At 36.9% G+C, this 27,998-nt stretch overlaps 1 protein-coding gene across 1 annotated transcript in view; it reads left to right on the top strand.

The window, feature by feature from the left end:
• PTPRO (protein tyrosine phosphatase receptor type O) overlaps nt 1–27,998 on the top strand; it is a gene marked incomplete at its 5' end in the record, with an annotated part of 220,150 nt that overhangs the window by 154,034 nt on the left and 38,118 nt on the right. Inside the window, 5 exons of the mRNA XM_082636129.1 lie at nt 1,940–2,091; nt 3,250–3,370; nt 20,322–20,461; nt 22,967–23,099; nt 25,044–25,164. Of these exons, the coding sequence (XP_082492255.1) occupies nt 1,940–2,091; nt 3,250–3,370; nt 20,322–20,461; nt 22,967–23,099; nt 25,044–25,164 (667 nt within the window). The remainder of the gene's footprint in view (nt 1–1,939; nt 2,092–3,249; nt 3,371–20,321; nt 20,462–22,966; nt 23,100–25,043; nt 25,165–27,998) is intronic.

Raw genomic sequence — 27,998 nt, 5'->3', positions numbered from 1 at the left:
TTAATAAGCAAGCTACTTGCCTAGGTGAGCAGTCTATTGTCTCCAATAAATTGATCTTTGGGAATTTCTTATTTTTTCCTGGGACCAACCGCTAAGTCATGCTGACACTGGAGATCCACAGTTTTATCTAAGCGTATTGACACAGATGGTTTCGATTCTCACATCTATAAAATGGGCATAATAATACCTCATAGGGTAGTGTGAGAATTAAATTATGTAATCTAAATCATTATTAAAATACATATGGTAGCTGAGTTTTATTTTTATACCTGTATCTAAAACTAGTTGAAATTTTAGCTTTTGGTGTGTGTGTGTGGGGGGGGTGCTTTCTTCCCTCATTTCAATTTTAAAGCAAATAAAGACCTCATACTTTACTTTCATATGTTTTCCAATTGTAATCCAAATTGCCAAATTGTGTGGGAATAGGAATAAAATACTTGAATAAGGTGCAACTTATTAGAACCTCAAGTCTATTATCTTTGTTAGGCAGTTTGTCTGCAAGTCAAGTTCGTAATTATGCTAGTGTATCAAATAATGTTTAATAAACTAATAGTGACATCTGGTGGCCTTTCAGCAATATGCTGGATTTGAAATCAACAACATGGAGTATAAAAATGTGAAGACTTCATACCTGTGAGCGAGAGATATATACTTCTGGCTTTGCAATTTTAAATATGTTCACTCAAATTAGAACTTGAGAAAATATCCTTTGAAGAAATATACATATAGGTTCTTGTATATAGTGAATTATGTAAAAATATGTTATGAGGCTATAAAGAAACCAGGGTTATTTTCCTTTATTAGAATTTTCTGCAATATGATATGAGTTTGTGCTACTTATTATAGACATTGTTGATATTTCAAGATTTTATTGTCAATCATATAGAAATGTTACTCATACTTAGCATGAAACAGAAATATGTTTTTTACTATTACATATCCCTTTAGTGAATAATTGTATCTGAAAGCATAGATAGTTATGAATGTTTGTTATATGTATTAGTGCATGTTAAAGAAAATAAGTCTTTTTGATTTGTAGAAATTCTCCTCCAAACATTGGTTGGTTTGGGACTGTATCTTGGAATAGAACACTTGGCTATCTTCAAACCAACATCACATGGAACTTAAATTCAACTGTGTATTTGTTAAAATCTTCAGAATTATCAGTTACTTTAAAAATAATTAAAGTGTGCTTTCAGAGCTTATGTATTATAAAGCTTGTGATGAACTCTCCTCCCCTATCAGAATTTTTTTAAATTTAAAAATGTAAAGTTATAAAATAAATTCATAAACTCAGTGTCAGGGAGAATTCAGCTTTCTAAAGTTAAAAATCTCTTCCTTCCTTCCCTTAATACTTGCTTCAGCAACTTTTATTTAGAGCCTACCTTCCGTGAATAACTGCTCTAGACACTGTAAATGCCATTGTCCTGTTATCTTATGGACATAATATTTATTTTTCTGTTCCTCTACTCATTGATCCTACTGTTCTTTATTCTCATAAACTTCTTTGCTGCCACAATAAAAAAGATTTATTTTTACAGGATCCCAGAGTTTCTAGTACTGCTTGGAAAATAAGTTCACCAGTGCTTAATAATATTAATTTATTGATCCAACAATAAATTAAGCCTAAATTTGACCCAAATATGTGAACATTTTTGGAATCTTGTAAGTGAAATTTATATAAAAAACCTTGCTCTCCTCAGGTATAGGTCTGGCTGTCTTGGGTCTGAGCCATACAAGGTAGCATCCCACAAAACAAGTGCCCACTTCATACCACCAAACTTCACTATATTACCGACAGATCCAAGAGTCCCTAGGACCATCATGAGGTGTGAATTTTAATTCTCTAAATTAACTCTGGGATTTCATGCTCTGTTGGTAAGTACTTTAATTATTCATAGTCTCTTATACTAAAGTGTAGTTCTTTCCTCCCTCATAGCCCCAGTTGCTCCAGAAATCACTTCCGTGGAATATTTCAACAGTCTGTTATACATCAGTTGGACATACGGGGATGACACTACTGACCTCTCACATTCTAGAATGCTCCACTGGATGGTTGTTGCAGAAGGGAAGAAGAAAATTAAAAAGAGTGTATGTATCTTTGATTCCCAGTATTGGGCATCTGTTGAAAACCATGAAGCAAACATTTATTGAGATATCAAAAAAATATTTGTATGCCAAGTGACACTGCTTTTGGTTCTGGAGACAGGATAGTGAACAAAAATTAAATTCCTTCTTTCACAGAGCTTACCTTTTAATCTTTAGTAGTGAGTAGTAATCATTGTATCTATTGATTTCACCTGTGTTTAAAGTTATGACTGAGCTTTTTCTTCAGAATACTAAACATTTTCAAGAAAACCATAGTTATTTCATTATTTTCTCCATATATCCCCAACACCTAAATATATGGATATGTTGGAAACACAAATTTCTTTTCTCCTGGTTTATTAAGCTTTTTGTTTTATTAGCTAGGGTACCAACTAAATGACTGTAATAATATTTTTTTAAGGCTGTGGATTAAAGAATATCAACACCTATGTCTCTCTCATGGTACCCAGCACTAACAGGGCACCTCTGCTGTGAGGGATCATCCAAGGGTCCAGATTCTTTCTATTTTGCTGCTGCATCTGCCACTAAGTGTAGTCCTCATCTGCATAGGCAAAACTTCCTCATCTTTACAGCCATATTCTAGCCCACAGGAAGGGGAAAAGAGAGGACACAAAGGTCCAGCACATACAGGGTGTGAACAAAACTATAAGTTGCCCATGGTACCTCCTCTTACCCATGGTTGGAATGGGGTCACATGGTCCCCACTAGCTATAGAAGAAACTGGGAAATAGAGTCTTTAGTTAAGAAAGCAGGTGTCCACAGACATGGTTAGATTTCTTCTGAGCTTCTCAGCTAAGGCTGAACAATGTTCCTATTAGTAAAACCAAGCAATTGATTTTTCTAAAATTTGCTGTGAATATGAAGGGGAAAAAATCAGAGTAATACCCATTCCAAACAAAGGAATTAATCACAAAAATGTTCCTTTATGTATTGTGCCTATTTGGAGCTACGTTGCATTTGGCTCAGCTGAGAAATTTATATCATGTTCAGAGGAAATAATATATTCGTAAGGCTTAATCAACTGTAGATCGCAGCACAGAACAGAGAGGGAACATTTGTGATAGCCCTGTGGTTGTTTGGAATGGTATTCTAGTTTAAGGCCATTAGAAGCTTAAACCTTCCATTCTGATGATCTTGCAGGTAACACGCAATGTCATGACCACAATTCTCAGCCTGCCTCCAGGAGATATCTACAATATCTCTGTAACTGCTTGCACTGAAAGAGGAAGTAATACCTCCATGCTCCACCTTGTGAAGCTAGGTAAGAAAAGTACACAGGTGTGTGTGTGAAAATAATCATACTGGGAGAACCAGTGTGTGTATCTCTTGGTTTAACATGGTCTTCACAACTCAGTGAAATAGAAAAGAAAATGGTTTGCTGTCTTTTATAAGTACAGAAGAGACAATACTATCAAAAGAGTACATTCAACTTATAAATTTCTGTGAGTGCAGTGTTTACTGTGCTGGAGACAAGAGTATTCATCATTCATAGTAAGACTAGAGGAACCAACGAGTCTTAGAATTTTAGAGATGGATGGACCTTAGATACTATCTAGTGCCGTGCTCTCAACCCTATCAGACAGCATTCCCCTTTTACATAAATATTATGCAATGCCCTCATTAATATCTTAAATTGAAATTCATAGATAAAATAATCCACATGTTGATTTTTATAATTTGATATAAATCCTAACTCTAATACAAAATCAAAATAAAAGAAAAATAATTTATAAAAAATAACATGGATTCCCTATGTATATGTTCAGGTACAGCTTTTAGCTATTCTAAAAGTCATAATGGGACTACCTGATGACTATATACAATGAAAATGAATAAATGTGAGTTTGCAAGAAGTAAGAGGATCAGTAGTTCTTCCATACAGGAAGTATAAAAATAAAGAAATGAATAAATCCATATTAATTAATTAATTATTAATTAGAAATAAATTATTAAAATAATTAAAAATAAAGCATAAGTACAGGTGGACCCTAGAATAAAACCTAGAGTTAGGATAAGTAATAAGAGACTAGACAAATTTGCCTGTGATGAAAGAAAGAGGGAAATAACCTTAATTAAAGTAGAGATAACATGCTGAGAAAAATAATAAGCTGTGGATGAGAGAAAATGAGGAAACTATGATATTATTGCAAATGAGCTGGAACTTATTGTGTAGTGTCAAAATAATTATTTATATTATGAAAAACAACTTGGAAGTGACACTATATGACACAAAACACATCTTCTACATTCAACAATCTACCATGTATTAAAGTATATATTTAGTTTCTGGTACTTAAAGAGACCTCAGAAGTAATATCCTATAATCAGCATCAGGCAAAAGAGGACAGATTGGCAAAAAGTTGTGTGGTAGACCTCTTGGGGCAGTATCAGTTTGAGAATGATAACCCCCAAATAAATGCAATTCAATATGTAATTTTCACAGCAGAGAGCTCATCATTTTTATAGTTGAAAATTTAAAATATATACATAACTAGATATCATGAAATCATTTCATGATCCATACAAATATTGAATCATTATGTTGTACACCTGAAACTAATACAATGTTGTGTCTATTATAATTCAATAAAAAATAAATGTATACGGCAATAAAAATATATTCAAAACATTTAGTTCAACTTACTGACATCACCGTTTCAGATATCTGCTAATTTATATTCTGTGTTTGTCTATAAAAGTTTCAAATAATTTCTGTTATTACACATGTTCATATGTGCAGCTATAAGTAAAGAACAATCCAGGGTGTTTTATTAGCAACCTAAATACCAGGAGCAGCAGCGCTGACAGTGATGTACCTTTGGAAAACTCTTGGAAAATCCAGAACCAAACAAAACAATCTTTTCTTAGTTTATCCACTGGTTGCATTTCTCTATAATTCAATGCATAAGACACAAAGTCTTAAATCTTTTTTGTCTCTTATTTGCCACAGTAAAAACTAAACTCTTGCACTGAAATCCTTTAGAATTAATTTGGTAATTGAAAATGCATGATGTACTAAATAGACACTATGGGCAGAAAAAGTAAATTATTGAGTAGGTTTTTTTAAATAACATTAAAAAAATTTTATTGGCGTATAGTTTATTTACAATGTTGTTTTAGTTTCAGGTGTACAGCAAAGTGATTCAGTTATACGTATATATATATTCATTCTTTTTCAGATTCTTTTCCCATATAGGTTATTACAGAATATTTAGTAGTGTTCCCTGTGCTATACAGTAGGTCCTTGTTGGTTATCTTTTATTTTTTATTTTTTATTTTTTTGTGTGTGGTACGCGGGCCTCTCACTGTTGTGGCCTCTCCCATTGTGGAGCACAGGCTCCAGACACGCAGGCTCAGCAGCCATGGCTCACGGGCCCAGCCGCTCCATGGCATGTGGGATCTTCCCGGACCTGGGCACGAACCCGTATCCACTGCATCGGCAGGCGGACTCTCAACCACTGCGCCACCAGGGAAGCCCTGGTTATCTATTTTATATATAGTAGTGTGTGTATGTTAATTCCAAGCTCCTAATTTATCCCTCCCCCCTCCATGTTTCCCTCTGGTAACCATAAGTTTGTTTTCAAAATCTGTGAGTCTGTTTCTGTTTTGTAAATAAGTTCATTTATGTCATTTTTAAAAATTAGATACCACATATAAGTGATATCATATGATATTTGTCTTTCTCTGTCTGACTTACTTCTCTTAGTATGATAATCTCTAGATCCGTCCATGTTATTGCAAAAGACATTATTTTGTTTGACGTTACAGCTGACTAATATTCCATTGTATATATGTACCACATCTTCTTTATCCATTCCTCTGTCAATGGACAGTTACGTTGCTTCCATGTGTCTTGGCCATCATAAACAGTGTTGCAATGAACATTGGGGTGCATGTATCTTTTTGAATTATGGTTTCCTCTGATATATACCCAGGAGTGGAATTGCTGGATCACATGATAGCTCTATTTTAGTTTTTTAAGGAACCTCCATACTGCTCTCCATATTGGCTACACCAGTTTACATTCCCACCAACAGTGTAGGAGGGTTTCTTTTTCTCCATACGCTCTCCAGTATTTATTGTTTGTAGACTTTTTGATGATGGCCATTCTGACCGGTGTGAGGTGATACCTCATTGTAGTTTTGATTTGCGTTTTTCTGATAATTAGTGATGTTGAGCATTTTTTCATGTGCTTTTTGGCCATCTGTATGTCTTCTTTAGAGAAGTGTCTGTTTAGATCTTCTGCCCATTTTTTGATTGGGTTGTTGTGTTTTTTTGACATTGAGCTGCATGAGCTGTTTGTATATTTTGGAGATTAATCCCTGTGGGTCGCTTCATTTGCCAATATTTTCCCTCATTCTGTGGGTTGTCTTTCCATTTTGTTCATGGTTTCCTTTACTGTGTAAAAGCTCTTAAGTTTAATTAGATCTCATTTGTTTATTTTTTTTTTATTACTCTAGGAGGTGGACCAAAAAAAGATATTGCTGTGATTTATGTGAAAGAGTGTTCTGCTTATGTTTTCCTCTAAGAGTTTTATAGTGTCCGGCTTTACAGTTAGGTTTTTGATCCATTTTCAGTTTATTTTTGTGTATAGTGTTGAATAGTTTTTAAATAACATCTTAGTTCCATTTGTGTTCTTCTTCATGGAAACTTTCTTCAAAATTATTTTACTTAACCTTAAATTTTTTGCAATATTAATTGCATGATAAAGTACTTGTACTTATATTTATAGTGGATTTATTCTGATGCAAAATTAGAAATTCATGTGGAACGTGGGACATGGGACAATTTTTCTCTTTGGAACTTTCTTGATTATTGCAGGACATCTAGTATTTCTGAGCCCTGCCCACCGAAGTCTGGTTAACTTCCTCCATTGTGACTACTAAAAACATTTCTGCAAATTTCCAAGCACCCTCAAGGGGGCGGTACTACTCCTATTGAGAATCATGAGTAGAGTTCTTTCATGCACTGCACACAACCTGCTTTTCCCTAGCAGTCTATACTTGAATTCCAGGAATGTGGAGATCACCAGCTTCCAACATTGCACGATCTATTTATTAAGACAAAAAAATCACCTGATTCCAACCATTAACTCTGATTTTGTTCTCTGTATGAATGTTAGTTCAAAACTTGTTTCCAGGTAACTGGAATTACTTGGAGATCATGCCTGTGTTCCCTCAGACTTTCTTTTCCCAAGCTTTATTAGCATAAGCAACCACAAGTGTTTCTCGGGTTTCTAGATGCTTTCTCCAACTTATTTGGTTTGTTGGTCTCCCTTAAAGTACAAGTTCAGAAGTGGTCCTACCAAAGTAGCATTCAGTGGCCTACTATGTGTTTTGCTGTCATTTTTATGTGACATTATGGATGATCCATGAAGCCTCAGGAATATGGGTTAAAGTCATGAACTGGGACAATTACACTCAAACAAATAGGAATGTGAGCAAAAAACCGTCATGATTTCCCAAAGTTATCATGAGGTTTTGAGTCCCCATGTCTCCCCATTAACAGACAGGACTGCCTAAACCAGTTTAGGAAGTTCCTTTGAGAGCTTCCCTGGTGGTGCAGTGGTTAAGAATCCGCCTGCCAATGCAGGGGACACGGGTTTGAGCCCTGGTCCGGGAAGATCCCACATGCTGCAGAGCAACTAAGCCCGTGCACCACAACTACTGAGCCTGCTCTCTAGAGCCCGAGAGCTACAACTGCTGAGCCCGCAGCTTGCATGCCTAGAGCCCATGCTCCACAACAAGAGAAACCACCACAATGAGAAGCCCATGCACCGCAAAGAAGAGTAGCCCTGCTCGCCCCAACTAGGGAAAGCCCGCGCCCAGCAACGGAGACCCAGCACAGCCAATAAAAGAAATAAAATAAAAATAAATATTTTTTTAAAAAGTACCTTTGAACTTTTCAAATAGGGAAGACAAGTTCCCGCAGCAATTATTTCTAGTGAATCATTACCCTTAGAATTGATAAGGTTTTCCATGTTGGTATCTTAATATCAGACAGAATATTACCTCTGTCCTGTTCCTCTCTGAAAGCAAGACAATTTTATATAATGTGCCTGTCCTTAGCCCTTTTTTTCCCCTAAAAATGAAATAACCCTACTTTTTATCCATTTGTCTAAAGGTCTATTTTCCATTCTACTAGTGACATTATTGTGTTTTATAAGCTCTTTCAATTTTCTATAACACACATTACCTTGTCTGCTGTAGATGCTTAATAGATATTTGTTGAATGGAATTGAAACTATAGACCTTGAAGCTGAAATTAGTATTACAGTTAATATTTACCCAAAACAAGTTTCAGCTTTCAGAGAAGTGAAACATTTTGCTTTAGTAATAACTGAATTGCATTTTTTTCACAAAACATTCATTCTTGCCATTTTTATGTTTCTATACAGCATTCATTTAGTATACACAGAAGTCAAATTAATTCTACTTTACAGAAAAATACAGCCTTGGCACACAGATTTTCAGTGCTTGTTTAAATCAGAATACCATCTTTAACCTAGGAGCAACACTGGTTGAACCAACCCTGAGTTTAATTTCTCTGTATAGAGATCTCTTTGGAATGGCTCTATTTGCTGTCATGGAGGACAGGATCTACATCTGGAGAAAGAAACCAGACTATCAATGAATCCAGAACAACATAAATTAATCCAAGATGGCATGTACAAGGGTAGAAAGCTCTCAAAACAGTTGCCAAAATTTTTCAATTATTATGTCATCAGCAGACATCCAGAGAAGATATGTGCCATTCGTGGTGCTGTTTGCAAGGCTTTGAGCCAGTCATCCCATTAAGAATCTTAGGTTGCCAGCAGTTTTATGGTACTATGGTGGTACGTGATGACAGCTCACTTTGGCAGTTAACACAAATGTCAATCAAATCTGCACTAAGACTTGTCATTTTACAAGAGCTCGTTGGTCTGCATACAACTGCGGCTTCAACAAGCAACGAGTTGTAACTTCTAGTCTTGGTTCTCTTGGAACTCTGGAGAAACTTTAGGAGGATTTGATAAGCTTACATCATACAATCAGTTTTCCAACCTAAAAAGAAAAAAAAAAGGGGGGGGGGTGGAAAGAAGGAAGGAAGGATTGAGGAAAAGAAACAAGAATGAGAAAGAAATAACAATGAGATTCATAAAATAGATCTATGGTGATAGAATATCCATTCATTAATTTGCTTAACAAATATATGCTGAGAAACTTCTAAACACTGCTCAGATGCCCGACTTCTTATCATAATAAACCCAAAAAGTTACGTTCATTTTCTGTTCACAAGGACCTTATGATCTAGTAAAGGGAGAGATGGTCATAACTGCTTTACAGAGCATTAAAATAGGGTAGTATGATGCAGATGGCTTTGGAGTAAAAGCTTTCTCTGAGGAAGCAAGGAGAAGAGATCTGAATAACAAGAAAGGATCATCCATGAAAAGGTTGAGGAAGAGCACGTAGGCAGAAAGAACCAGGAGAAGTCAGACTATATGGGACTTGCAAGGCATGGAGTTGAGATTTTATTTTGAAATTGCACATTTGAAGCCATTTAGAGAATTTAACATAAATAATCTGACATATTTAAAATAAGCCTTCCATTTGCTCAAGGGAGAAAGGATTTGGGGGTCAACAATAAAGGTAGGGAGACCAATTAAGGGATTATTTGTCATTAGCCTTAAAAACAGCATTCTAATTAAAATAAGTGCTGTGGGAAATGATGGTAACTTTGACCGAAATGGTAATAATGGAGATGGAGAAAACTGGGCAGAATTCGGGAGCTGTTTTGGAGGTTGTGTCCCCAGAATTTTCTGATGGGGTGAAACAGGAAATGAGAGAAAGAGAAACTAAGAATGTCTCCTAGGCTTTGCTCTTGAGCAACTAGGGTGGTGCGTGGTACAATTTACTGAGATTGAAAGGACTAGAAGAACTAGAAGGGGAGGAAACTGGAGGAAAGCTGAGAATCAAGCATTCTTCCTCAGACATAAAAAAAATCAAAAGGACATCCAAGTGCAGTTGTCAAGTAAAGAGACTGTTGATATATGTGTCTGGAGATCAGGGGAGAATTCTAGGCTGGAAACATAAATTTGGGGGTGTCTGGATAAGATCATCAAGTACTAAGTAGAAACAGAGGAGAGGAGCCCTGGGTCTAGCCAAGAAGAACAACTCTAGCATTTAGAGACTGAGCAGAGGAAGAGGAGTTAAGAGAGACATGGAAGGAACAGCCAATAAAGTCAGAGAAAGGCGAAAAACAGAATATGTACACCACTATGGTCAAAGGTCTGCTTTATCCTGACCACCAACCTGCTCAGGCAGGTTCAAGATAAGGACTCAGATAACTTTAGTTCTGGGAGAGATTTGGAGATAATTTAGTGCAATGTCCTCATTTGGGCAAGTTGAAACCTAGAGAAATCTGTTGAGCCTGGATCTAGGAACAGTACTTTTTAATCCATCTGCTGGCTTATGTCTTCCTGGACTTGGGGTGTATTTTTTTTTCTAAAGCTTCATTTTTCTATGAACGCATTTAACAGAGCAGGAAGGAGCCTCACACCCATTCCTGTGGCTTTCTGTTCCTGTTTGGGAATTTGAGCATTGTGAAATTGGCTTGATTTCCTTAATCTCAGCCATGAAAGTTTTTATATAGATGAGAAGTCTTTAAAACATAATTTGACTATAGACACAGATGTTAGGAATTGGGAGGATATTAGAATCTGCTTTCTTCTCTCTCTCTCTCTCTCTCTCTCTCGCACACTCACACATCAAATTTTAGTAGCTTACAAATAATTATATCCATTTTGATGAAATGTAATTTCTGACTATATATAAAAGCCCAGCCATTACAAGGTACTGCCATTCCTGGTCTCCCTGTCAGTTGAGAAAATGTGTTTAATTCTTATGTTGAAGTCATTGAGTGTACAATTTTGGGAAATAGTTACTTGGATATATGCAGTTCTCATTTTCGGTATGAACTGAGCTAAGTGTTGTGAGTCATGGCAAACTGAAGTCTAAAGTTCCTCTCCCTAGCCACCCATCCCTTTCCTTGAATCCTCTGCCGGTAAGTGACTAACTTGTTATTCCCCTTACCCACCACCAAAACAAACAAACAAAAATGAGTTCATAAGAAGGTGAATAAATTTCTGTCAATGTAGCACAGAGAGAGGAAAGGAAGATGAACGAATGAATGGATTGAAGAGAGGGAGGAAATGATAAAGGAAAGAAAGTGTGTGTATCCTTTACTTATATATATTTATATTTAACATAACTTATATATATATAAACACACTTTATGCAGATATTCTATTAATTTGGGTAATAATATGACTGTGATGGCTGGCAAAAATTTACCAAGTACAACATATATATACCACCAGTCAATTAAAAAGAAGATAATAAAATAACCAAGGTACTATAGTTTTTAAAAATTAACTTATCCTATCAGTCAACAAATCTTTATTTAACATTTATTACGTGCTTCCCACTAATCTAGGTGCTGAGGATACAGAAATGAACAAAGCTGACAGAAATTTCTATCCTCCTTCTAGTGGAGAAAAAGGACAATAAGCATAAATTATAAGGATGTCAAATGGTGATAAGTGTTATGGAGAAAAATGAAGCAAGAAGAGTTCTGTGGTGCAGGTGGGGATGCAGTTTTTGTAGGGATGGGGATAGAGTAAGCTTCACTGTGAAGGTGCTATTTCAGCCAAATCCTGAGGGAGCTGTGGATGCTGAGCAGGTAGCTGGGAGGAGAGTCTGTAGGCAGAAGGAACCACAGATGCAAAGTTCAGGAAGCAGCACTGCACTTGGAAAGTTCAAGGAAAAGTTGAGAAGGCAGTGTCACTGACGTGGAATAGAGACGAAGAAGAGTAACTCAGAAGGCAGAAAGGTAGCAAGGGAACAAATCGTGCAGGGTTTAACCAGAGGGAGATGATGTTCCCCTGGATGGTTCAAGGAGAGGAGTAACATGACCTGACCAGTTCCAGGGATCACATGGGTGAGGGTAAAAGCAGGAGACCAGTTCGTTAAGATGACCATTCATTCCAGTTGCTTCAGATACCAATTTAGATCTGTTATGGATCAGGTAAAAGCTAGTCATCTTCTTTAGCAATCCCTTTCCTCCCAAAAGGATTCCAACTGGACACTTTTGATAACTTACATGATCACCCTCCTCCTTAGGGTTAGGAGGCTATAGCGTCTATCCAGATACAGGATTATACTTGCTTCCACCAGTGATGAAAAGTGATCAGATTCAAAATTTATTTTGAAGGTGGGGCTGAGAGAATCTACTGATAGATTTAGGTGTTGTCTATGAATGAATGAAAGAGGTCTAGGGAAATGACAAGTTCTGGGTCTGAGAAATTGGAAGGACAAAGGTGCAATTTATTGAGTTGAGGAAGGTTATGGGAGAGGCAGGTTTGGGGGGAAAGGTCAGAAGTTCGGTTTGGGATGTGTCAACATTTGAAGGTGCCTATTAAACAATAAAGAACAGTTACTGAGTAGGCAGTTGGAGAAAGGAGCTTGGGTTCTGGGGAGACTTCAGCACTGGAAATATAAATATGAGGGTAGACAGAAAACAGACTTGATGAGGTTATCAGGGAACAAGTAATGAAAAAAGAATGCTACCCAAGAACTAAGCCCTAGGCGCCCCAACTTTTAAAAGTGGAAGTGGTGAGGGACAACCAGCAAAGGAGCCTGAGAAAAAGTGGCCAGTGAAATAAGAAGAAGCACATAAAATGTGATGTCCTAAGAGCCAAACAAAGAAAGTACTTGAGTGAATAGACAGTGATCAGCATGTCAAGCTTGTTGATAAGTTAGACAACAAATGAGAATTGATCACTGATCTTAGCAACCCAGAAGTCATTGGTGATTTGCAGAGAAGGCATTTGGGTGGAGTGGTGAGTGAGGAAAAAAAAGATAACAAAAGCAGAAAAACTGAAGACAGCTGGAATTAAACTTTTGCAGAGGTAAGATACTGTAAAAAGGCGAGAAAATGGGCAGTAGCTGAGGATAAAAGGATCCAAGTTTGCATTTTGTTTTTGTTTTGTTTTTCCTTGCCTTTAAGTGGGTGGAAACAGTTTGTCATTGAGCTAATCAGAATGATTCAGCAGAGCAGGAGAAATTGATGATGCAGGATAGTTAGAGGTGAGATTTGTTGGGGTGAGATTTGTTGGGGTGAGAAGTGAGGTTTGTTAGTCAAATGGGCCAAAGGAGATGGGACCAAGGGTGCCATTGGAGGGTGTGGCCTTAGGGTGGGAGAATCTGTAGTAAGACGATAAATGACAGAGTCTATGGGCATTAAGGGGGTGTGTGAGTAGGAGGGATTGATGATGGAAGCTTGTGAAAGTTCTCATCTATTGACCTCTTATAAACACATGCAATTTCCTTAGGTCTGCAGAGGATCGTTAAGTGCTGTGCTACTATTCTTATACATTCCTGATGGCCAGCAGCCCCATGCAAGCATTTTTTTCTGGGTTAGGCTACCAGGCATGTCACTGTTCCATGGCTCCATTCCTGGGCCCAAGACTGACCGATACCTGTCCTCAATATATGTCTCCCCCATTTCTCATTGCAGTGGTTTTCTGAGTGTCACTGCAATTTGCCAACTGCCCATGGCCATGCCACACAATTTTAGCACTTCCCTAAAATCATTTCTCCTGCCCACTGTAAAGTGACTTGCACGTTTTGCTTGTTGCCCTTCAATATATTTAAAGAATCTGGATGTTGGACTAATATGACAATGATCATGATGTCTGCCTCTGATTTAAATACTCAGGCAAGTGCCCACTCTGGAAAAGTTGGTCTTCTGGGCAAAGGAACTTTCCAGAAGACCTCATCGTCCCCAGTTACATGGAAATTCATGGAAAATGTTCATGTGTTTAGGGAGGAAGCTGGATGCAGGAAGGGGACCCTTACCTAGAGGTACTTGCCTTCACAGTCAAATTGTGTCACCTTAGAAAGATGACCTAGGCCCTCTGAGTTTCAGCTGCCTCTTCTACAAAATGAGGGTCTGGACTAAATGATATTTAATGTTTCTTCCAGTTTTAGGATTTAGTTCATAACTGAGTTCAGAGTAAAGGCGACAAGGCTGATGATACAGTAAGAGTAGCTACCTTTTTCTAAGAATTGTGCAATATCTAAGTCCTAACTAATAAAAACGCCAAACAAAACCACATATTCCTGGAACCAACAAAGGAGGAAGTCAGATATTTTGTTTTAAACTAAGTTAAAAGAGAGATTTCTCTGAAAAATTCTACTAATCTTTAGAAATTACTTGAGCTGGTAATACCATAACTTACCCAATGATTCGCGGAAAAGGATATTACACTTGCTATTATTAAGCTATAAAGAATTTATTTAAAATGTAATGAAAATGCCAGGTATTTCTAATTCCTAAGAAATGTCTATGTTCTGTATATGAAAAGGGGCTAATTGTAATTTATTGCGAAGTATTTGCCTGAATATTTTTATATTCCCCAATGTTATTTTAAATGTTCTAATTACTTATTAAGTGTACGGAGGAAAAGAATCTCCCAAAGTCAGTAAGAGAATAGGCCTAATAAACTTCAGATCTAACAAAGGTGACTGTTGTTTAATATACATTTTCCTCTTCTTAATTTCATGGCATATCGATCTTAACTCACTCTTAGGATTTTTGGGTTTTTTTTTCTTTTCAAAGAGTGCTCTCTTCTGCAGATGCTGTTTTTGACCAAGTTGAAGGTAATTTATGCAGCTTACACTGCTTAAGTCACAGATGTTTTCTTTGGCCAAGTTGAATATATGTTCTGTGGCTTGAGATGAGGAAAATAAAAATCAATTTAAAAGACTTACTCTAATACAGATGTTAAAGACCAGCTTTTGTGTATGAAGAGGATACTAACAAATTGCTGTCAGTCAGGCTGAGGATTAAAAATAGATTTTGCCATGTCAATCATTTTTTACAATGTTTTTCTATTGAATTCTCCTTATCATCAATGTCACACATTTGTAAAACAACTCACCAAGTTTAAAGGTATGAAGTACAAATGAAATAAAACCAGTAAGCTTTTATGGATTTAACCTTAGCCTCATTAACATAATTCTATCACCAGCTAAACTAATGAGTCACATTAAAATAAGAAACAATGTAATAACTGTCAGAGAAAGATGGATTTTAGGCAATAAATACATTCCGTTCTGCTCCAAGGCTGAATATTACACCTGACTCCCTTTGGAATTCCCAGGGAAAGGAAGAGCTTTGCTGCCAGAGCAGAGAATGTGAATCAAATACTCGCTCACACTTCACCCAATGTCACCTTCACTTCCCGGAGATCCTGGGCAGCACCGTGAGCCTCTCATAATCCATCCTAAATTAAGTGGTAGAGATAACGTTACTGCTTTCCATTCAGTCCATGTTTTATGCATAGTACTTGATTTTCTTATAAAATTAGGTTGGATCCCCAACACAAGTAGGAGGGGCACTGAGGGGGAGAGAAGGGAAGGAAAGAGAAGACCAAATAGTTGAGTATAACACTTGCAATGATTAGCATATTTAAAGGCAAACAACCCTGTATCTATACCCCATTTTGTAAAGATAGTATGTCTATCTCCTTTCTTCATATCCATAGGTTCTCATATCAAATATCATGGATTCGGAAATTATTTTAAACAAAAGGACATCTGACATTATGGAGCAGAGGGAATTTTGAAGAAATTTAAAATGTCATTTAGGGAGATAGAAAATGATAACCAGAAGCTGTTCTGTAACTAATATGTACATGACTCTTTATATTATATAAAGTGTTTTGTATACATTAAATTAAGGCTCATTTACTCTTAACAAAATTTAAAAAGGCTTCATGTCTCTCTCCTTTATGAACTAGGTGGAATTTGATATTTTGAGCAATAAGAGACCATATTAGTTTGCTAGGGCTGCCAAAACAAAATACTACAGGCCGTGGGGCTTAATCAACAGAAGTGTATTTTCTCACATTTCTGGAGGCTAGAAGTCCAAGATCAAGGTGTTGGCAGGTTTGGTTTCTTCTGAGGCCTCTCTCCTTGGCTTGCAGATGGCCATCTTCTAGCTGTGTCCTCACATGGTCCTTTCTCTGTACCCATTCATTCTTGGTGCCTCTTTGAATGCTTAAACATCCTCTTCTTACAAGGACACTAGCCAGATTGGATTAGGGCCCACCCTAATAGCTTCATTTTAACATAATCACCTGTTGAAAGGCCCTATCTCCAATCACAGTCACATTCTGAGGTGCTGGGGTTTAGGGCTTCCACATGTGAATTTTAGGGAACACAATTTAAGCCATAACAGAGGCACAGACCACTCAAGAGGCTTTTGTGTGTCAATGTATTCCCCACCATATGAAACTGTCTAAACAATATTTAGCCATTCACCATTTTTAGTCTTGTTTCTAAGGATGGGAAACATGAACCTCTAAGCCATCCTAAGCTATGAGGCTGAGCTGACCTTGCCTTCTCATGAAGAAAGATAGACAGCAGAAGGGGAACCCCTCTGACCAGTTTCTGCCAAGAATTTCCAGACTCCTCTACCAAACAGGAAGAAATGTTCTAACCCAGTACTATGCAATTCAAATATGGTGAGAGCCACAAATGTAATTTTAAATTTTCTAGTAGTTGTATTACAAAATAGTAGAAAGAAATAGGTGAAGTTGAGTTTAATATACTTTACTTAACCCAGTAAATCCAAAGTAGTATCATTCCAACGTGTAATCAATGTAAAGAAATATTAGTGAGATATTTTTATTCTTTCTTCATACTAAAGTCTTTGAAATCTAACCTGTATTTTACTCATGCAGCACCTCTCAATTCAGACTAGCCACATTTCAAGCGTTCAGTAGCCACATGTGGCTAGTAGCTACTGTGTTGCACAGTATAATTCCAATATTTTAATACATTCCCTGGGGCAGATGTTGTCTTGAGTAGTGAAATTTAATTATAAGCCCCTCCCAATCTAATTACACCTCCACTTATGAAATATTGTGATAACTTTATTTTCTTTGGAATAGTAGTGCGGAAATTCTCCCTAATATATCTAGGAAAATATACCTATCAAAAGATCATAAGTCTTCAAGCAGGTGATTTGTGAATGTTACTCATTAACAACTGAATGAGTTGTGAGTCTGCATTCACAATGCAGAACTGGAATGCATTATATCTTTCAGAAAAGAATGCAGAGATAATGGGTATAGTGATCTTGGAATAATCTATTGCCTCATATACCACCGGAGGGAAAAAAAATGTTACATGGCTGTTTGAGGTCCCAGATCCTTTGGAGATTTTCCTGAGGATCTACTTCTCACCTAGGTCCACATTCTCAGCCAGGCTCAAAGAAATCTCTACTCCATTATCTAAATCATATTTCTTGGGCCACTGAGAAAACTTCTAATTCACAGCAGTCCTTGACCCTGCCACAGAGAGCTAATGACTTTTTACAAATATAATCACTACAAAAAGGCAGAGATATCAAAACACAATGCCTGTCTGGTCTTACCTGATGCTTGAATCCTAATGCCTCTGTTTAATGAATCTTGACTTATGTTTTAAATCTGTCAATAGATAACATTTATTGAGTCCCTACACTTGGCTGTTTCAAAATAAAGATGAAATAATTTATAACACATGGCCGCCATTCTTAAAGAATCTCATAGGACCCAGTGGAATGAGGACTTCACTCACATAAGTCACACAGGAAATAGTTAAGGGCAATAGAAGGTCAGAGAAGGGATAGAGCATAAAGAGACAGTCATCAGATAAGGCTTCAAGGAGAAGGTAAGACGTTTTCTTTAAGATGATCAGAAGAGAAGAAAGAGTACACTGAGGGGAAATACATGAGTTGAGATAGAGTAATACCTGTGTGATGGTCAGTGGGAAGACTGGCTTTACGGGGCAGCATGTCTGTGCGGGAGAGATGGTGGTGATGAGTGACAAGTGGCTAGTGTACGTAGAATCTTTAACACTTGGCATATTTGGATTTGACACCATAGACATTGATCACAATAGATCATTGCACAGGTAGGATCTAACAGAAGCAAAGTGGTGTTTTAAGACCTTTTATACCATCACTGGCAAAACGAAGAAAAAGTCAAGTAAGAGGCAGGGAAAGGGAATAAGTGGCTGTTGTAATGAATGCCAAGTGTGATGGCAAAAGCTTGGATGTGCAATATAATAAAAGGAATAAATAAAAGGAAGAGATGAAAGGAAGTATTAAAAGATAATGGGATCTGAGACTGAGAAGCAAGAGGAGAGCCTCAAAATTGTCAGCTTAGACCATTGAAATAATGATGCTGCTCAGGACAGAATCAGGGGCAGGTGGAAAGCAGAAACGATTTGAGGAAAGGCAAGGACTCCACATTCCATTTTAACCTTATGGAGTTGAGGTTAATAGTGAGATACTTGAGTAAGAACAGATGATAGATGATGGGAAATCAATACGTAAAAAGTTGGATCCAGAGATTAGGATCTGGGCAATACTCATATCAGATAACTAAACTATTTTATCTACCCATCAGGAAAAAATATATGGATGTCCTAGGGATTCTAATCATAGTCCGAGAAACTCACTCCAAGGAGCAGTTCCACAGTCTGTATCTTTTAAAGAGACGTAGCCCAGGCTCAGCCTAACAGATCATCTATCTCTGCTTCAGACAACCTCACACTTGTTTCCAAAGATCCAAGTTCTGCAGGAGTCAGAATCACTGGAGGACTTAGTCTCTGACTCGTAATGCTATTAGCAGTGACAATTATGAAGGATGTAAAAGTGGAAGTAGACTTCTGTGTTTCATCAACAGTCTTCATCATAGGGCAAGTGAGATGATACAATGTCTAGAGGAATGAACAATTCATTGCAAATGAGAAAGGGGTCCTGACATCTATTGTGAGTTATACTTGCCCAAGACCAGCTCATTTATTTCCTCCTTCAGCTCTTGTGCCCAAATTTGTCAGGTTGCCTCTGGAAAGGAAAATGCTTCTTTTTCAGTTGGACACAAATTTAGATTACTGCAATAGATCACGTCAAGAATGATTCTGACAAACTTCTTGGTTCTGGACATGATGATGATATTCCAGAAAGAAGGTCCAGACCTTCCCCCCACAAAGACATATCACTTGTCAAAAGAGTGAAATGGCTTCTAGGGCTTCTTTGCTAAACACCAGGAGCTGTAGAACAGACTTGGAAGAGTGAGGCAGATAATGAAAAGAAATCCAAGTAACAAGCAAACAGTGTGGAGAGCTGTCTGTCAGGGACATGCTGATGGGGAGAGTATGTTATTATGTGAACCTGACAGCAAGATGTTTGTCCAAACAAGCAATGTCAAGGAGATCTGACAGCAGGTAAGAGGGACCCTGGCTTAAGAACTTGGATTCAGGCATAGCACTTTGTGTACTGTAGGAACTTGAGGGAAGAGCAATGCCCAAAGGACACGGGCACAAGGAGGGGACCAGGAGAGATTCAGCAATTGGGAACAGGAGAGCAGACCACTTCATAGAACTGGGGAACAGACAGGCGTTGGTATCAAGCCTACAAGTCCAGTGACTCAGTTACTGGAAAGGCATATGAAAGGGCACAGATAGAATGGTTTACTTAACTAATGGATTAATTTATTGATCAAAATTAAATGTCTAAAAGAATAAGATAAAGAAATCAGTCCTCTAACATTTTATCAACCATCCAGTCCTCTTCCATCAATCCTCTTCCTTGAAAATCATATTATCTCTTTAGCTTTAATCCTCTTAATTTTGACTAAATTTTCAAGAAGCCATTCCTCTGGCTAAATTATTCCAAATAGTCTCCCGAGAAAGGAAGGCAGGTTCTTGGCTTATCACCAGACTGAATCTCCCTATAAGAAGGGAGCACACCACTTTCATTTTTCTCAGTCTTTACAGATTTTTGTTTCTCACCCAGAAAATTCGGTATCATATGGGCAGTGCTAACTCCAGTGTAGATGACACAAAAACTATTAATAGATTATGTCTATAATAAAGCTGAAGTAGAAAACAGAAGTGTTACAAAAAGAGAAGTATAAAATGAAAGATGCAAAATCTTCTGCCTTGCAAGTTAGATGACCGTCTTTGTAAAAGGACATATTTTGAAAGCAATATACACTCTTTATGGTGCTCTTAACTACCTATATTTGGAATTTTTTGCCTATTTTTTCTTTTGATTAATGAAGGAAGGAAGAATATTTTAGATTAAATTAATTTGTTTAACTTATCTTTGCTCAGAACCAGCTCCTCCAAAATCACTCTTTGCAGTGAATAAAACCCAGACCTCAGTGACTTTGCTGTGGGTGGAAGAGGGAGTAGCTGATTTCTTCAAAGTCTTCTGTCAACAAGTTGGCTCCAGTCAGGAAATAAAACTCCAGGTACTGTATGCTCGTATTTTCCTTTTCTGAGTTAATTTTGATTAAGGCTCATTATGCAAGCAAAGTGAAAATCTTCTCTTTCTTTGAATGATATAAAATGAAAATTTTCATGTACACTTTTGGTTTTCAGTGATAGAAATTTAAAATTATTCTTAGAGCAAGCCCAAAATGTGTCATAACCAACTTGCCAAATCACAAAGTTTATTTCCATCTTTGTATTTATCTTGTTTTTTAACATCTTTATTAGAGTAGAATTGCTTTACAATGATGTGTTAGTTTCTGCTGTATAACAAAGTGAATCAGCTATACATATACATATATCCCCATATCTCCTCCCTCTTGCATTTGTCCCCAGTTCTTAGCCACTCCAGGTCATATTGAGGTTAAATTGAGGCATTTTCCTATTGACCATTAAACTGATGGAAGGGATAAAGACACTGCCATATAAAATATAATTTAACAAACATGAACTAATTGCCACTTATGAGAAAGGCATTGTATGGGACACAAATCATAGAATCAATACTTGCCTTCAAAAAATGTTTTTCATTTAATTGTGGATATTTCACTCGAGTAGAAATAATTAAAATAAAATGTAAGTGCCAGAATAGAGATCCATACTACCAAGAGAATTTAAAAGAAGTTAGTAAGGAAGACGATTTTGTTTGGGAAAGTGAACACTGAGAGGGGTGATCGTTAAACCTTTAGAATGACAAATAGCAGATGTGATGAATACTGAGTTTTTCATGAGGTTAAATTGAATGGAAGGAGAGAAATGGACGTGAGCAGGTAATGAAACCACAAGAAAAAACTATTTTACAGCCAGATGTGGAAGGAAAAGGGCAAATTTGTGAGGGATGTCACAAAATACAGTGCAAAGACTAATACTATGAACATGAATAATTGATGTTTTTTAAATAATGCAGTTCATGAGATTGAAAAGAAAAAAGGATTTCTGGGAGTACGAATCTTTTCATACAAGTGTTAAAATAATTTGCTTTGATTTCTTTCCCCTTTTGATAGTCTGTTCTGCAAATGTATCTCTTTTTGATCTGTACTGAACAGCTGAATCTTTTTTCTATCCTAAGAATCCTTTTGGAAAATAGCTACTCTGCCAGTAGTGAATTTTCTTCTCTGCAACTACAGTAATGTCTCCCTTTAAGAAAACAACAGTTACTACAACTGAGTCCTGTTAGCAAAAATCTTTCCTTAGAATCATTCTTTTATGGGATTGTGAAAGAGATGGGAGTGGGAAATCCATGCTCATGGCTCTCACCTCTTTAGGCAGAGTTGTTTTCAGATCCTTGTTTTGAAAAACAGTATTATGCTGCCTCATCTTTTTATACTGTGCAGTTGTACTTATCAGTGTCTGGCCATTGGTCCACCAAATTAACAGCTTCTTCTACTCAAGAATAAGTTAATATTAAATGTTTTGGAGAACACAAAGTCTTTATGCCTTTGGTGGATGCTATTTAAAAGCCGAGAATGCAGACAAAGGGGATAGTGTTCTTAATATACAAAGATCTACTACAAATGAAAAAGATAAAGACCAACAAACCAAAATAAATATTCCATAGAAAATAAACACAAAATGTTCTTAAACATAGAAAAAGATGATCAAGCTCACTCATGATGAAAGAAATGCAAAATAAAACTATAATGAGGTACAACTTCCACTAATAAGATTAGAAAAGCTCAAAAAGTTTGCAAATTTGTTGTGTAGAAACAGATGTAAGGAAACAGGCATTGTCACACACTGATGGTAGGTGGGTCCCTTGGAAAATGTCTATGGAAGATAATTTGTCAATAGCTTACAAAATTAAAAATATATAACTTTTTGAGCCAGCAATTCAACTTCTAGGAATATGAGTGGTTGTATATGTATGTATATTCATACATACATACACACACATGCACACAGGTTTTGTGTATGAATACATATGTGTATATATATACATATATTAAATGAATGTGTGTACGTATACCTATGTTCCCATAATTGTGAAGTTATATTCATTGTTGCATGGTTAATAATAGCAAAAAATCAGAGAATGTGTAAACATTTATTAATAGGGGACTGGTTAAATAAAGTATGTTCTTTCACTGGATTTCTATGCAACCCCTAAAATGAAATAGCTTTATTTGTGCTAATATGAAAAGAGTGCCAAAATATACTGATAAACAAGATAAAAAATAAGCAGAATGATGTGTAAACTATGTTAGCACTTACATTTTTAACTATATTCTTTCATGTTTATACATCCATAAAATACAGATGGGAAGAAAAATAACCTACCTGACAACAGTGGCTGCTTCCATAGAAGAGAATTGGGTAGATGGGAAGTACAGAAAGAAGGAAATATTTTTCACTGCTTCCTTTTTTGTTTTTTAAATTTTTTACTCTGTGCACACACATTACCTACTCAACTATGAAAAATACTGATAATTTGAAAACCAAAATAGATGAAGATAACATAACATTTATCTTGTTTTCTGCATCTCCAGGAACCGATTTCTGTTTCTTCTCATGTCGTGACCATCTCCAGCCTCCTTCCTGCCACTGCCTACAACTGTAGTGTCACCAGCTTTAGTCATGACAGCCCCAGTGTCCCTACATTCATAGCCGTCTCAACAATGGGTAATTACAGGCATTAGTGGACTCTGGTGTCTTTGGAAATTAGATGTTTCCAGATTTTCCTTAAGTTTTCTTTTTAAATATATATAATCCATCTTTTTTTAAAAAAAAAAAACTCAGCTTTCATTGAAAAATTCCAAGCTTTGAGTTCAGGAAAACTTTAATTCCAACCCCTAACTGCACTGATTAGTTATGTGATTTAGGGAAAGATATTTACTATCTCTGAACCTTTGTTTCTTCATCTGTAAAACTGGAATAATAATATGTACCTTGTTGAGTTGTTTTCAGGCTTAGAAATAAAGTACATAAAGCTCTAGCACAGGCTGTCTAAATGCTAGTTGTTATCATCAATTTCATCATCCCCCATCATCCTCTTCAGTGGTACCCACAGTACCCTAATCAGGTCAGGTGCATCTATTCTAGCCTTGACTTTTAGCCGTCACTGATCAAATAATGGTGAACCTAAATTACTGGGTCAAAGCAGAAAAATTTCCAATCAAGCAGAAAGTATAATTGGGGAAATTAGATATTAATGAAAAGTCCAGAATAATGCTATTTCCTTATTCTTTTTCTGAGTTACATTATTTGTTTTACTTCCCTGCTTGAGTCTAATTCTGTAATCTGAGACCCTCTCTGAAGCTGCCTGTAATAAAACCACCCTTACCATCACATTATGCCTTTACTGGTTCGTTTTCATTTACATAACATTAATATGTTTTGCCACTACATCCAGTGACCACTAGAATAGACTTTTTTATTTTCTGTTTTTAGTTTTTGCTTTTTCAGAAGTGAGGGCAAAAATAGACCTGAAAAGTATATTAATGGTCTCTCATTTTGACATCCTTTTACATTTTCTAAAAATACTTTAATGTTCATGGTTCTTTGTCATCTGTACAGCAATCCAGTGAAACAGGTGATATTATTAAACGTACTTGCAAGTGAGGAAAATGAGGCCAGAAGAGACTGGTAAAATAGTTTCCCCAAATGGCAGGTAATAGTCAAGCGAACTTGAACAGTCTCTTCTGACCATGAGTCTAATGTTCTTTCTGTTCAAGTACTTCTACCCATAAAATGGAACCAAGATGGCCCAAATGGAATGTGGAAAATACCAAAAGCCTTAGAGATTGTGCAGGCCAGCCAGTTCTGTGACTTTGTGACCAATGCAGAGGATGGCATCTCCCCTTTTTCTCTGGTCCACTTTTAAGAGTTTTATAAAAATATTTGATATACATTCCCACCTTTAACATCTTAGTCTTCCAGATACTGTGTGAAGTAGGCAATGTGTAAGTGCCATTGAAGATGGATCATAGAAGACCTAGTATATGAGAGGAACCCCTGTTCTTAAAGACCCTGCAACTTATTAATAAGTTTAATCTCTTGAGTTGTGCAGATGGAAAAACCTCTAAACATATGGTTACAGATCATCAGAATGCCTACTGCTAACAATGTGTTAAGTGCTGCAGCAGATGGCAGCTTGCCAATGCCTTTTTCATATACATTATTAGTTGTGAGGGAAATATACAGCTGTGCTTTCTGACTTTAAAGTCATGGGCATAAAATAAGAGCCTGCCCCTCTCTAAGCTTTTGAAAATGTTAAACAGTGATAATACATGATAATGACTTCTAGATTTTTTTTTCAAGTGAACCCAAACCATGGCAGAGGCATTCTTTACAGTTCACAGTTTCCTTTGATAAGAACATCCTGAATATGGGCCTTTGAAATGGACTCAATTCTTCCAGCCACCCAAACACTATTTGTCAATCTACTTTACTACGTTAAGAGTTGACCGGGAAGAGGTCATTGCTGGCTCGGAGAAACATCATTGTTGCTGTTGATATTATCATCATAAGTTTGTTAGTCTTAAGGTCAGATGAGAAACAATGAACGGTCCTGTTAGTTTCCATGTCGTGGAAGCTACAATGAACATGTATGGCTTTTCTCTTTAGTTACAGAGATGAATCCCAACGTGATAGTCATCTCCGTGCTGGCCATCCTTAGCACACTGCTAATTGGATTACTGCTCATTACTCTTATCATTCTTAGGAAAAAGCATCTGCAGATGGCTAGGTAAGTTGTGCTTTGCTCATCTTTCACCCACAGCCTTTAAAATATTTTTGTTTATCATACACGTGTGGCTTTTGCAGACCTAAATTGTACAGCAGTGAGTCTGCTTTCAGTTTCTATTTTGTGTTTTCTAAATAGACTTTTCAATATTATTTTAGAGAACATTACCATTGAAATAGTAAAGCAAAAGATTGTTTACACAAAGTCAGACCTCTTACTATCAATCTCGTCATTTTAAGTAGCCCATACATTGGGATTCATTCATTATATTTGGATACTTGCAAATATATTTTGGAGTAAAAGAAAGATCTATGCCTACTCAGTACAATTAATGAAAGGAGTTAATATATATGGAGACCACAAGAAAGAAAAAATTCCCTTCCCTCATTAGTTCTGTTGAAGCTGTTTTAGCAAAAAATATTTTTAGAGTTTATGATTAGGTCCCTTCAAGTACCCCTATTAGTTCTATTCCTACCCAGGGCTGCAGGCAGTTTCATTTTGCTTGCAGTTAGGAAAGTCTTTTGATTTATGATTTTGTTGATTCCCTATTTTCTTTGACCACTGATGCACTTCTTAGCAGAGCACATTTGCAAGTACTTTCTGTGATCCTCTATATTATCAAAACAATCCATCAATTCTCTTAAAAAAAAAAAACTATTGCCTAGTTGAGTGTTACTGGGTTTGGGAAATTTGTATAAAATTTATATTTGCCCGATGCTAGCCTGCTGAATTGTCAATTAACATCCTTGTCCTTTCTCAGATTTCTATAATTTAGTTATTCATAAATAAACTTATCCATCTGATAATGAGTCAATCACTGCCTTAGATAGCACAATCAAAGAAAAATCAGAAATCCAAGCTGTCCACTAGGAAGTTAGCACCTAGTTGGAAATACATGAATAAATATATTTAAAGGTATAAACTGACCTGTAGCAGAAAGAAGATAAAAATGAGATACCATGAAAGTCGAGAAAAGAGATTAGTTCTGAATATAAAAATCAAGCTTCTTGAGTGCTAGTGTTTGAACAAATCTTAGAAGGATAGGGAGGGCGGTGGTACGGTGCTGAGGCTAGAATATAAAGCTCTGAAATTACACTCCTTGAGGTCAAATCCTAATGGACAACCTACACAACCATGTGCAGTTCGCTGAAACTTCATTCATTAATTTAACAAATATTAATGAATACCTGCTGTGTGTCAGACTCCCCTGGATGCTTGGGATATGGCTGCATCAAAAACAGACAAAGATCTCTGCCTTCATAGAGCTTGTATGCTTGTTGAGGAGGTAGACAAGAAATAATAAAGATGAAAGTAAGGGGCTTCCCTGGTGGCGCAGTGGTTGTAAGTCCACCTGCCGATGCAGGGGACATGGGTTCGTGCCCCGGTCCGGGAGGATCCCATGTGCCATGGAGTGGCTGGGCCCATGAGCCATGGCTGCTGAGCCTGCGCGTCTGGAGCCTGTACTCCACAACGGGAGAGGCCACAGCAGTGAGAGGCCCGCGTACCGCAAAAATCAATCAATCAATCAATCAATCAATGATAACAACCCCACATTAGTGGACGGTTAGGAGCAATACTGCAGTAACAGCATAGTGTCATAGGAAGTATGCAATAAATGTTAGCTCATAATAGTAATAGTGGAGGGAGTGGTAACAGAAGTAGAAGTAGTGGTATTTATGATGGCATTATTGCAGGAACATCCTTGCGATGCATACAGCAAAATATTTAGGAGAAGTGATTCTACTTCAGCCAGCTGGTCATTAGAGCAGAGATTCTTAACATTTTTTGTGCATGATTCTCCCTGGTAGTCTAAAGAAGCCTGTAGATTTCTTCCAAGAATAATGCTTTCTTTCTCAGTACATAAAATAAAACACATAGGATTAAAAAAGAAATTAATTATATGAAAATATGGTAATCAAAGTATTCAGAAAACAAATGTGTTATATGCTTCTTTATTAACACATTAGATAACAATGTTTAGTAGAGTATCTAAGCAATCTCATAATTTCATCAGAGTGATGACGATGAACAATATTTCAATATCTGCAGCAGGTCTATTATAGAAAAATATCTTCAGTTTCTATTAGCAAATCTCACAAGTGCTGATGATGTTATTGGGGCTTGTTGCCTACTTTAATAATTGAAATAATTGTTAAATTTCAGTTACAAGTTGTGAAAATAAAGTTGTGCTTTTATTTTCCACATACGTTCATAGAGCCCTAAATTCTATCCTCGGACCCCAGATTACGAACCCTTGAGTTAGAGAGTAAAATAAATGCCATATACAGGAAACTGACATAGGAAAATTACTTGATGCTAACTAATTTATAATACATGCAACACAAAATAATGAAATGTTAGCGTAGTTTTCTTTTTTAATATATTTATTTATTTATTTATTTGTTTATTTATTTATATTTGGCTGCTTTGGGTCTTCGTTGCTGTGCTTTCTCTAGTTACGGCGAGCAGGGGCTACTCTTTGTTGCGGTGCACGGGCTTCTCACTGCGGTGGCTTCTTTTGTTGCGGAGCACAGGCTCTAGGCGCACGGGCTTCAGTAGTTGTGGCTCGCAGGCTGTAGAGCGCAGGTTCAGTAGTTGTGGTGCACGGGCTTAGTTGCTCCGTGGCATGTGGGATCTTCCCGGACCAGGGGTCTAACCCATGTCCCCTGCATTGGCAGGCGGATTCTTAACCACTGCGCCAGCAGGGAAGTCCCTGTTAGTGTATTTTTCAAGGAAGAAAGTTATCCTTAGAACACTCAAGTTAGAACAGGCAGATAACTGAAGTAATTAGCACATTATGCCACTGTCAAAATCTCTGCTTCAATTCTGAATAAGTC

Source organism: Mesoplodon mirus, assembly GCF_964341445.2.
Source record: "Mesoplodon mirus genome assembly, chromosome: 11".
Lineage (NCBI taxonomy): Eukaryota > Metazoa > Chordata > Mammalia > Artiodactyla > Ziphiidae > Mesoplodon > Mesoplodon mirus.
Note: the sequence above shows the minus strand (reverse complement) of the source record. Positions and strands in the feature narration are given on the sequence as shown.